General features: G+C 33.4%; 1 protein-coding gene across 1 annotated transcript; it reads left to right on the top strand.

Moving 5' to 3' along the window:
* Positions 1–7033: 7033 nt before the first annotated feature.
* Positions 7034–12229, top strand: LOC133176451 (uncharacterized). Its single transcript, XM_061311576.1, has 6 exons — positions 7034–7297; positions 9434–9490; positions 9638–9964; positions 10478–10888; positions 11181–11259; positions 11583–12229. The coding sequence occupies exons 1-6, from the start codon at positions 7213–7215 to the stop codon at positions 12019–12021; spliced, it is 1398 nt and encodes a 465-aa protein (XP_061167560.1). The 5' UTR covers positions 7034–7212; the 3' UTR covers positions 12022–12229.
* Positions 12230–13438: the final 1209 nt, after the last annotated feature.

Raw genomic sequence — 13438 nt, 5'->3', positions numbered from 1 at the left:
TCATCCAAGAGGGAATAGTTTAGTTTTCGTTACTTACATGCATGTATGATTGTAAAGGTCTAACAGCCATCTGATATATAGTGAAACCGTGTGTACATGGTTTATCAGTTTAAAGCTACATATATACAAGCTATAGAAATACCAATTTTTGTCCCCAGCTTTCACTGAAAGTGGGGGATATTAATTTGGGTCTGTCTGTCCGTCCGTCTGTCTGTATTTCTGTCTGTCTGTAACACTTTCGTTTCCGCGCGATATCTCAAGGAGCCTTTGATCTTTCGAAATGAAATTTTACAAATCAATCCCTATGGCCAAAATAAGGTCTAAGGTCAAGGTCATACATTCATAAATTCTGTCTTTTTAACACTTTCGTTTCTGCGCGATATCTCGAGAAGATAGCCTTTGAGCTTTTGCAATGAAATTTTACATAGCAACTCCCTCTGGCCTAAAGAAGACCCCCTTGATTTTGAGGACAAAAGGCCAATGGTCAAGAACGTAAATTTATACACATAGGCAATTACTGTAAATTTATACACTCCGTCCGATATATCAAACAGCCTTTTAGCTTTCGCAATGAAATTTCATACAGTAATTACTAACACATATAACATTTTTTCAATCGTGATTTTAAAACTGGAAGTCAATTAGGGTCGCTAAATTTAAAAGGAAATCGTATTTCCGGAAAACACATACGCAAAGTGATTTTTTTTTTTTTTAACAAAAATACATGGGCAGTTTGATTAATAATTGACAAATGAATGAGTAATTTTTTTTATCCTTTATCCCTGTACTTTTTAACATTTTAATCTAAAAGGACATACCCATCACATTGAAAATAAGGGGGGGGGGGGGGATCTTGATGCTACGCTACATTTGGCAAAAAGAAATAAAGGCTGCAAATTTTATGCGCTAAGTCTTTTTAAACATCTGGGTCAGTGTAGAGCATAATGTAAATATGGGGCCTTAATGAGTCTCTAGGTGGTGTATAATAAATATTTTAATACTAATGAATTCTGGACAGGCGGTAGACAGTAGAGTTAAAGTTTTAAATATCGAACAACTAACTTAATACTAAAACATCATGAAGAATTTCTATTAGTACAAGTATTTTTTTCTAAAATTCATCTTCTCTAGAACCTATGGAAGCGTATTTTTTGCCACTTGAAGAAAAATTATTCAAAGTCGTACGTACAAGATACTAAATCGTACGTACGAACATTGTACGAGATACTGAGTCGAACGTACGACATACTAAGTCGTACGCATGAGATAATAAGTCTTACGTACGATATACTATGCCGTACGTACAAGAAACTCAGTCGTACGTACATGTACGAGATAATAATAAGTCGTACGTACGAGATACTAAGTCGCACGTACGAGATACTAAGTCGTACGTACGAGATACTATGTGGAATGTACGAGATAATAAGTCGTAAGTACGAGAAACTATGTTGTACGTACGAGATACTAAGTCGCACGTACGAGATACTAAGTTGTACGTACGAGATACTAAGTCGCACGTACGAGATACCAAGTTGCACGTACGAGATACTAAGTTGTACGTACGAGATACTAAGTCGTACGTACGAGATACAATGTTGTACGTACGAGATACTATGTTGTACGTGCGAGATACTAAGTCGCACGTATGAGATACTAAGTCGCACGTACGAGATACAATGTTGTACGTACGAGATACTAAGTCGTACGAACGAGAAAATATATATGTCGTTCGTACGAGATAATATGCCATACGTACGAGAAAATATGTAGTAATCAAGATTTGTTCATAATTTTGTGAAGCATCAAGTATGGACGGCGTAAAAACAGTTTGTTTGTTTGTTTGTTTGTATGTTGTTTAACTTCCCTCTCGAGAATTTTTCACTCATATAGAGACGCCACAACTTGCCGGTGGAGAGCTGCAAATTTTGTCCTATACTCGGCACTTACGGCCTTTGAGCAGTGAGGGATCTTTTTCGTGCAAGCACCTACTGCGACACGGGACCTCGGTTTATACGGTCTCATCCGAAGGACCGGTCTCCACGTCCCACAGTGGGATTCGAACCCGCGACGTAAGGATCAACTCCTTACTCCGCGACTCTAGAGCAGACGTTCTAACCACTGCGCCACGCGGGCGACCGTAAAAACAGTTGTCGTGCTTGTGAAGTTAATTCTTATGTTAGGATTTAACCACAACGAAATGATTTTCCGGAAAAATCCGATTGAAAATCTATGTTTCATTTAATGTCAAGTTATTTTTTTTACATTATATTTCTAAATATTTCAGATTTGAATTTAGAACCTAAATTTCGTATAAGTAATTTTATGATTAATCTTCAAAATTTATTAAAAGAGGATATTCATGGTAAAAAAAAAAAAGTCTATTTTTGCATAAATTTTGACTTAGAAGTCCGATCCAAAGCAGCTCCCCCTTCCCCCCCCCCCCAAAAAAAAAAACCCTGATATTTTGATAGGTTTTGATCTAAGAAATATTTATAAATAAAACTTCTCAGGGGTACCGATGGGGTTGAAATGTACAAAAAAGAAAAAGAAGCAGAAAAATGCAAAATCATATTTCTGTCATCGTGGTTTATATTTATGCCTAATGTTGTTTTAATTAGAAAAGCTCGGATGGTTAGAGGCTGACATTAAACATTTTTATAGTGGCCTGGTTCGAATCACCCGGTGGCACACATTTACTTTTATAAAATAAAGGTATGTGTATTTCACTTCAATTTTCTTCCATAAATGTTTTTTTTTTCCCTTTGAGATAAACGACATTTATGAGAATGCAGACCATAAATAGCATTCTCTAAAACTAAAAACAATCAACTGGAACTATTCCACAGTGTCAGCACACTTTGTTTGAGGACAAGAATTATGCACTCTTTCTTACTCGATACAGGAGTCACCCCCCTCCCGACAAAAACCCAAATGCGTGAATGACATGTAGTTGATCCTATACAAGTACATCGGAAAAGTTTCCGAACAAATCAACCAAAATGAAATCGCAGAACTAATCGGTGATACATGTATGTGGGAAAGAATATCGTCAAGATTTGATTTTAATCTATTAAACGAAGATTACTTTTTTTCTAACAGGTCTTACGTATATGATTAGATTGAAGATCTGGAGGCCATAGATTTTATTGACAACAAAAATTACAATATTACTAGCTTACGCATAAATAGTTCGTCTCATATATGTTCAAAGCAAGATCATCTGCTATTCATTTCATATACTTTTTCATGTACTTTTTCACGATTTTATCAGACTGTGATGAAAAAGTTTACCTCGACTAATATCAATGAAACAATGTAAACAAGAGTACCGCTTAGCGGAGGATCCCCTCGCCTGAGTTTTGCATGCCTTTGAGCTGTGGATACACGCACGCACACATTCACACACACACACCCATGCACACAATTAAACACACGCACGCACAGTATACGTAGCGATGCAATATCCTCTTTTCAACAAGTTCCGCGAGGGGATAATGAGAGACAGTAAATTGCTGGTTCGCTAAGATCAGAATTACATGTATTACAAAATGTTTTCACGTGTACAAATACGAACATTAAAGAAAGTATCTCGTACGTGCGACTTAGAATAAAATATTTTCAATTGGCAGCAATATGCTTCCGTATGAACCACTTCCTATGGGAAGGAAATTCACCGCTTCTTAAACATACGTAGAAAGATTTTATACATGTATATTAGTTTGAAATGCATGTAATAGCAATTTAAAAGAATTCATGAACTTTTTGATCAACATATATAATAAACATGCATAGTACGGTATCATGAATGTACTGTCCTCCACAAAATTTTTTCACTTTAAATTTATTTGACTATTAATTGTCATATACAAATTAAAAGTGAAAAATTCTGAATTTTTGTAAAGAACAGTACCATCTTCAGTAACTATCATGATATTTTATTCATTTATTTATTTAGAAAAAATAGTTCTTGAGTTCCACGGATTCAAATCAAGGAGAGTTACTCTGTTATGGAGAAAAGAACAGATGTTTTTTAGAGTTATTCTTCTTGGATGGGACTTCGAAGTTTTGGATTCCAAAGAACAGTATTACAGTAATAATACAGTATTACGTATGCGGTCCTTAAATAAACAAGTCAGAAATACTAATAAAACTTAAGCTTTAAACTATTAGTTTTAATCGCAGTTTTTCATTTTAGAGCATTGGTATTTTTAAAGAAAAATTAAACAAGAACTGTATCCATACTTCTGAGTGTTGACATATCATTTAATGAAATGAAGAAGACATTATACAGCACATCTGTACATACGTATGGCTTGTTTTATTATCAACGTGACTTTATTTTCAGAATGTCTTACTATTTTATAGGTGATATAAGATTGTTTTAGTCTTCCTTTTATTATGTATACGTAGATTGTTATATCTATGTAAAGCGCTTTAGAGTTCACATAAGATAAGGCGCTATATAAAATTTTATTATTTTTATTAATATTATTATCTGCTCGGTCAATGTGTTTACAGAGTCTTAGTTTCTACCAGTTATATCATGTATTTGTCGACAATTTTGAAATTACCGCCAGAAACTTCTTATTTCTTTTCTAAGTGTTAAAAAAGGAAGGAAAATTAAGTCATTGAAACAAGATCAAGAGAAAATTAGATTTATAAACATAATCTATCTTTTTGAAATTATTTTTGCACACATTTCTTAGGCATGTATGTGTAAAAATATTAATATTTTTTAGGAAAAACACACACAAACAAACAAAACCTAGCTCCCCCCCCCCCCCCAAAGTGTGTGAATCGAGATATTTTTCATGCCCCTAAGCGCCTGGCAGAGGTAAAGAATGTCCCTTTTTCACTACAACATTGAATAATTATGTAAATTTGACAGATATTGTGTGCTAAGTCCTCTGAAGTATGAAGATACATGTATTAAAAAATTGCCATTAAAAATGAGATTTTCTTTTCATTTGCAACCCTTTTGTTTTTGCTGCGTGTGTGGTGCATCAAAATCAACGCTGATTTTTAATCAAAAATTCAAGATGCAACCGTGATTTGATGCTAATTTCGTTGATCATTGGCATTTGTTTTCGTGTATTTAAAAGAAGACTAATATGTTAAAATAATGATTTAAAAAATGAGTAAAAATGGAAATTTTACGTGAGTTTACAAAGTTGTCTGACATAAAATTACAATCATTACAAATTAATCACATTAAAATTTAGACAACATGATACTTAGGTTCATAAAATAGAATGCAATATTAATATAATACAAACCTACATGAGCCACAGTCATTGACCTTGAAACCATTGTTTGTGGACCCAAACGAGGGAAACCAAAATAATGTCAACATTTAATATATATATATATATATATATATATATATATATATATATATATATATATATATATATATATATATATATATATATATATATATATATATATATATATATATATATATATATATATATAAATTGTTTAAAATCGAAAAGATTCTAGCAAACAAGCTTAACCATTCCTACCCATCGAAAAGATTCTAGCAAACCAGCTTAACCATTCCTACCCCCCCCCCCCCCCACTCATCCACATCTTCTCTTTTGTTTGTACGTTTTCCCTGCCATTTTTGTACATGAATTCTTATTTGCTTGTATTCAATACAGACATATATATATATATATATAAATATATATATATATATATATATATATATATATATATATATATATATATATATATATATATATATTTTTTTTTTTTTTTTTTTTTTTTTTTTTGTTTGCTTCATGCATTTAGTGTCTTTGTGATATAGAGGACAATCTGATATGGCACAACTTGTGCCTGACTCTTTTGAGTTAGATGGATGAACAAGGCGTGCAGAATGTCTATAGCTTCAGATATTTAAAAAAATCATATTCATTTTGTGAATTAAGTATTTAAAGTAAAGTTCTCATTATTGAAATTTATGGAATTACATGTATGATCAACAAAACTTTTCTGAGAAAAAAAGATCTCAGAAAAATTATTCCTTCTTTAAAAAAAAATAAAATGGCATTCGTGGGATTCGAACCCCTAACAATAAAAATCCGGAGTATCATATTGCTTTGAGACTAACACGCTAACCACTACACTACACAGCTCCTGATGAATAGTTGCATTTAAATCATGATTGTGATATGACCCTAGACTTAGTAGACTTCAAGTATTTCTCGAAAAGATGCGAATTTAATGCTTTGTCATAAAAGTGTACATTTAAGGTATAATGGGTCTTTGCTCCATGTTTTTGTAAACCAAAAAATGTATATTTTTAGGATTAACTTTCAAAAAAAAAAAAAAAAAAAAAAAAATGGAGCGAAAACCCACTGCTCATATCGAAAAAAATTGTTTAAGTATGAGAAAATGATTCTTTTTGTCCTCTTTAGTGTGTGTATGCTACACTGTATTTCGTAGGCAAATAATTTCAGTCTTTGTGAGATTTTTGTAAATTGTGGAGATTTTACATAAAGTATACATTAATGTTAGATGAAATATCAAAGAAAATTTTGAGTATAATTGAGATTTTATTTTTCACTTCTTGCTTGTCGCACTATTGGTACTTCGCCCGCCTTGCTCACCCATCTTCTTTTTGAATTAAAATACTTCCCTATTGAAAGAATGCGATTAAGTTAATAAGCAAAGCGTACTCAGTATACATGTTTCACAAAAAAACACCTCTATTTGATTCCCCGAAGTTATCCCGGAAGTCATGTCTAGAAAATGACGGGTAACTAATTACAACCATCAATTAACCATGAGAAATAGATTTCAATCATAACCATTCTAGCTTTAACTTTTTTGTATATATTGTCGCTCGACACATTAAAATTTTACACGTTTATTTGATGAAATCATTTCACCATGCAATGTTTACATCCTATTCCAGTGGGTAAATATACAATGGATTACAAACTGGTTTTCGAGTGATTTTCTATAAAAAGACATTCTTCGTCAGAACTCAATTACTGCAAGTGTTCCTTGCGGGGTATTTAATTCTGCAGGAATGGGTATGCGTTTAGAATCACACAATTGTCCAAGGATGAATTAAACCGAAACTTAAAGACTCTATTTTAATTTTTTTCAATCGCCTGAGATTAAATTTAAAGTGTTGGACCTTAACTTGTTGACGGGAAATTCTTTCATCCCAAGAACAACTTAGTCAGCGCGGTCAATATGACGGAGGGTGGGTTTGTCGTGTTCTGTTATCGGCAGAAGACAGGCATGATTTTTTGTATGTTTTGGATCCTAATATTTATAGGTAAGAGTGTGATTCTGTGTTAATTACTTCAAGTAAATTGAACGTGTTTCTTAAACTGAGACATGAATTAAACTACCTGATCTTTCCATGTATTGTATGAATTGAATGCTAAGCATCGATGTGCCGATAAATAAAATATTTAAATATTCTGCGAACAGTTACTCATATATGGATTTAAAAAAAAAAAAAACCAGACAGTTGTTTAGAGTACCAATCGTTATAAAATCTGAAATGTTACAATTTTAAAGAGTTTCTGTATTTCATATGTCTTTTAAATGTTGAAAATACAGAATAATAAAATAAATATTTACGACAGACATACAAACTATGTCGCTTGGAAAGTTTCAGAAAGCGTACAAATGAATCTAAAATTAAATAATTTTTGTTAAAAAACATTATTTAAAACTTGAGAAAATATGTACCACTTTTACATACATGACCTTTAACAATTTATTTTTATTTGTTGGTGGTGGTGCCCATGGGTGTTTTCAACACATTAACAAGAATTTCTTACTACGGCTGGTTGAGTGGAAATAAAACCATCAATGACTTGACACCTCCTGTATCAGATAAATCGGAAATTACTTGACTTAACAAATGGTCCGTGTGTTATAAATTTTAAACGGGAAAAGGTCTCTGCTATGGAAGGTTATTCATCAAATCTTCTGATTCCTGTCCAGCGACTATGATGGAGCAATTTTAAATATGGGAGACGGACGTGAGAAAGTGAATGATATAATTATAATAACTACAATATTAAATATCAGTCGTTGACCATTGCTTTGAATAGACGTGAAATTAAGCAACTGTTATTGTACATGTATCAGGTGATACCTAGCGGGCGGTAGAGTTGGGGAATGTTTTAAAATATACATCATGTCATCTCAAATAGCTATTGAAATGGTTTGTATTAAAAAAAACTTGGTGGTGGTCTTAAAACTATTCACAAATAGAATTTCATATTTAAACAAGATGTGTTTGTGAAACACTGATGCCCCCGTATGGCAGCTTATGGCGAAGGTTAAAGTTTCTTCAAATGCAAGTCAAAATCCAGGCCAAAAGATAAAAAATGTTGATACCCAAAGAAAGGTCTTGTCTCGAGGAATACACCTGTGACATTTGAAAGACCTAGATACAACTGTTCAAAAGTTATGGCAAAGGTTAAAGTTTTTTAAATAAAAGTCAAACATCAAGGTCAAGGTCAAAGTGGTTGGTATCCAAAGGAAGATCTTGTCACAAGGATTACATATGTGAAGTATGTAAGCCCTAGCACCAACCATTCAAAAGTTATGGCCAAGGTTAAAGTTTTTCAAAAGTAGGTCAAACTCCTAGGTCAAGGACAAAGGGTCAAAGTGGTTGGTATCCAGAGGAAGGTCTTGTCACAAGGATTACATATGTGAAGTATGAAAGCCCTAGCATCAACCATTCAAAAGTTATGGCCAAGGTTAAAGTTTTTCAAAAGTAGGTCAAACTCCTAGGTCAAGGTCAAAGGGTCAAAGTGGTTGATATCCAGAGGAAGGTCTTGTCACAAGGAATACACATGTGAAGTTTGAAACCCTAAGCACCAACTTTTCAAAAGTTATGGCCAAGGTTAAAATTTTTCAAAAGTAGGTCAAACTCCAAGATCAAGGTCAAAAGGTCAAAGTTGTTGGTATCCAAAGGAAGGTCTTGTCACAAAGAATACACATGTGAAGTTTGAAACCCCAAGCACCAACTGTTCAGAAGTTATGGCCAAGGTTAAAGTCTCATAAAATTTTGCAAAAGTGGGTCAAACTCCAAGGTCAAGGTCAAATATGATGGTACCCAAAGAAAGGTCTTGTCACAAGGAATACACATGTGAAATATGAAAGTCATAGCTCCAACCAATCAAAAGTTATGGGCAAGGTTAAAGTTGACAACAGACAGACAGACAAACAGACAAACAGATAAACAGACAAACAGACAGACAGGACAAAAACAATATACCCCCGGGATCTTTCGATCCGGGGGCATAAAAATACAGATGGACTAAAAGAAGGAAATGACAGCTTTTTTAGTTTACAGATTAACTGAGGGGGTTCGGGCACGGTACGGTAACAGTGGATGATAGAGGGAAAGAGATCATGAAATTATTTCTAATTAAATTAAAATTTGCAGGAGCTGTTAAAGGTGAAACAGCATGCCAGAGGGCCATGGCACAGTATTCCTTACCTGGTAAATATCGTATTTTAAGCTAAAATAAGAAATAACATATACTATAGAAAAAAAGGTCAAAATTTTATGTTCAAGTACTAGTATACAGTGTAAGTACAAGTTTCAAACTGTATGTGTATATCGTAATGATAGCTGTTGTGTTTACAGGAGCATCCCTTTGCTACAATACATCAGGAATGGGAAATAGAGTTGTTCTGGACGTATTTGATGCACAATATTCCTCAGTAACGAATTGCAGATGTACTGTTACTACTACAAACAGTACAAAAGTCAGTTTTTTACCACTAAGTGGCCTTCAACCAGCTCAGTACTGTTCCAGCACTATTCTTGTACAGACGTCTACCGGATCTGGGGTTTCTATAAACTGTTTTATTTTGGGAAGTCTCAACATTAGTCCTTCAGTAACAATGTCAATTTCCTTTGAAAAACCACGCTATAATTTCGATGCTGGCTATTGTATGTTACTAACTGCAGGTATATGAGAACGAGTTTCGTCATAAAATTCTAGCTAATGTTTTAGTAATTAATTGTTTTATATCATTTATTTATTCTTAGGTTACTGAAATTAATACGTTTATAAATAATCTTTTTAATGCTCTTCAGCAAATTAGCTTTATATTGAATACATGCAAGGGGACCATATATTTGATTTTGAAGGGGGTGGGGATCTGACAATTTTGAAAGTCAGATAGATAATATGTATTTTCGTGCCAGTGAAGGACAGATTATTTATTTCCCTACTAGAAAAAGTTTGACAAGTGAAAAAAAAGCTACAACAACTCCAAGACTCTATTTATATGTGTTCTTGTGTGTGGGGTAGGGTATGAGGGTAGTAGCTCCAGACAAGAACTATAGACTATTTCGCGGACAACTTATTTATTTCCCAGATCTCGTCTTCAGAGTCAAATGGTTGTCCCTTAAGTCAGTTTTCCCATTTAGATGTTGGAAAGTCGTAGTTAAAACTTGGTGTAATCTAATATAATGTAGATAACACAAGCGCGATGCTCACTTTGAAGTGTGAGGGAGATATTCCTGGTTCGATAGTAACCACTTCTACAACTCCAAGCACAACAACTACCACCACACCAATAACAACAACAAGTGCAACAACACAGAGGATAACAACGACAACCACTGCCAGACCAACACAAATATTGACATCAACTCCAACGCCACCAACTACAACATCAACGTCGACAACAACAACTCCATTACCAACATCGACAACAAAATCAAGCACAACATCATCTCAACCTGTATCAACACAAATTACGACCACAAAGAAGCAGAGTACAACAGAGAGAATAACACAGTCCACAACAAAACGTCCATCTGTACCAGGAGTAACAACCAAGACAACAGACGAAATAGGGCAGTCAGCAGGCTCGACTTCAGAATGTAAGACCATTTAAAATTCATTTGTACTTTCATTCCATCAAGCATAAAGCCTCATTAATCAATTCTCGTACTTTAAAAATCCTCATAGTTATTTAACCTGCTTTTTGTACTAAAGTTTAATATTCTATTCTTAAATATTTTTACACATGACTCACGATCTTTATGTCGACGTCTTTTCCAAATACAAATGGATAAACTTTCGTCAAATAATTTAGATTTAGTATTCTGATATACAGCTTATACAAAGAAGAAATTAGCTGAAATAAAATTGATAGTTTAATTTTATTAACAGGGAGTTACATTATTCCTCTGGTTGGAGCTGGTTTAATCGTTATTGCTGCCATTATTCTAGCGATCTGTTACAGCCAAAGGTACTGAAATGAAAATGTTTAATTATATTGCTATTACATACGCATGTAACAGCGAAGTATGATTATTCCGATTTTGGACGAAAGTACATGTAATCCTTACAAAAAGATGTAATGATATTTGTTGCAATTCAAAATGGTAATATAAAAATATTACAGTACCGTATAATTTCCATATCACACCCTTTATCATCCCTCAAACAATATCAGCCCTCAGGCCTTCGGCCCTATGAATGATATTGGTGTCTCGGGCTGATACAAGGTGTGTTATGGAATAGGGTATGTGTCATTCTCTATTAATAAACCGACTTTTTTGTATTCTACAGGAGAAAACGTAAAAACATGTATGCTCACAGGAATAGTTTGTCAGCATATGAGAACGTCAAATCACCCTACTCTTCAGACTTCGATGCTGGCCCCGGAATGACAAGTAAAATCTCCACATCCACTAACTCGACATACATAAACGCAATCGTGAATGATGACGTAAGAGATGATGTCTCTGTATCAACCAATCTAAGTGAAGGAACGTATATACGTCATAGTGTACGGCAACCAATTAACAACGACGCTCTAATGTACTCTGTTGTAGATAAATCTACAAAAGAAAACAAGCCAGCCACAGACGCAATATACTCTAGATCTCAAGAAGATAAGCCAGCAAGCCAAACCCAGCAACCTACAGCCACAGACGCAATGTATTCCCAAGTAGATAAAACAGCAAGCTTGACCCATCAACCCACAGAGGCAGACGTCGTTTATTGAGTAAAACAGTAGTAATTTGTCCTTTCTTCAAAGCAAGTGAAATTTGTTTGGATTTCTACCATTAAGTGTTCATGCAATCATATTTTTTTCAGAATGATATTTTTAAAATTTTTCAAATGAAAGCATTTACATTGAATACCGGTTTGCTGATGTTTTTCCCCATTATTATTATAAATGCACACTGCATTCGAACATAATAACTGTAATAATATACATTTCGATTTCATTTGATATACTTTATCATTTTTTTTTTTACCTTTGATGTGTTTACAAGAGTACATGTACATGTATATAATTGAATTCGTATTTCGATTATGATTAACATGTAAGTTTACATTTTCGAAACCGATCTGCTTATCTCATATTGCTGATGTAGGTTTATTTTGAAAGTCATCATTTACCTTTAAATTGTAGCTCTTTTAATTATTAATTTGGGTCTAACCCTCTGTCTCTCTACTCTCATTCTGTCTGTGGGTAACACTTTTGATTCCAGACAATATCTCCAAAAAGCATTTGAGCTTTTGCAACGAAATTGTATATCACAATTTTTTGGCTCAATTAAATCAAAACCCCTATTGATTTTGTGGTCAAAAGTTCAAAGGTAATGAAGTGATACGTAACACGTTTGTTGGAAGATGATATCTTTAAGCTCAAAGCATAGGGATGGGAGATTTTCAATGAAATTTTATAGCACAACTCCCTTTTGCCTTTTGATGACAAAAAGTCAAGGTCAGAATTTCGTATATTGCAAAGAATGATTTGAGATGATATCTTTGGTTCTCTTTGAGTTTTTTCAATGAAGTAATTTATCTTTAACTCCCAGTGACTTAAAGAAGACCCTATTGAATTTTAAAGGTCAAGGTCAGAAATTCATAAAATGTCAAAAAAGGTTTCCAAATATAACTTGAGTTTTCCTTTAGCTTTCTTTATGAAATTGTATTTTAGAACACCAAATGACTTAAAGAAAACCCCTTTTGATTTCTAGATCAATATGTCAAGATCAAAATTTATCTTGCATAAAATGATTTCCTGGTAATAATATTAATTCTCTGAGGTTTTGTAGTGAAAATGTATACCTTATTAACTTAATGTCAAATTGAATATGACTTGAATAAAAAGATGATTTTGAGGTCGAAAGGTCATACATCAAAGTCAGAAATTCATTCAGTGTACATTGCATAAATAGTTTTCAGGTGATAACTTATGTTCTCTGCAAGCTATTGCAATGAAACTTAAGGTCATGAATTTCTTTAGCTTAAAAAAGACCCCTATACGTAATGCATACACTACGACTAAGTGCATAATACATAATGCTACGTCTATATGTATATAGACTTTATAGCCAAAACCTGAAAGTTCAAGGTTGACCACTTTTTTTTCTTTCTCCATATGCATACTTTTTTTTACTTCTTCTAGA

Source organism: Saccostrea echinata, unplaced genomic scaffold (genome assembly GCF_033153115.1).
Source record: "Saccostrea echinata isolate AGI-Se365-2 ecotype Australia unplaced genomic scaffold, CSIRO_AGI_Sech_v1 ptg000075l, whole genome shotgun sequence".
In the NCBI taxonomy this organism is placed as follows: Eukaryota; Metazoa; Mollusca; class Bivalvia; order Ostreida; family Ostreidae; genus Saccostrea; species Saccostrea echinata.
The sequence above is the reverse complement of the archived record's forward strand: the minus strand, read 5'-3'. Positions and strand labels throughout refer to the sequence as shown.

Excerpts from the sequence above, each read along its gene's own strand:
- LOC133176451 (XM_061311576.1), top strand. The coding sequence starts at position 7,213 with ATGACGGAGGGTGGGTTTGTCGTGTTCTGTTATCGGCAGAAGACAGGC. Across the intron at positions 7,298-9,433 it reads TTGGATCCTAATATTTATAG|GAGCTGTTAAAGGTGAAACA; the intron begins GTAAGAGTGTGA and ends TAAAATTTGCAG. Across the intron at positions 9,965-10,477 it reads TTGTATGTTACTAACTGCAG|ATAACACAAGCGCGATGCTC; the intron begins GTATATGAGAAC and ends AATATAATGTAG.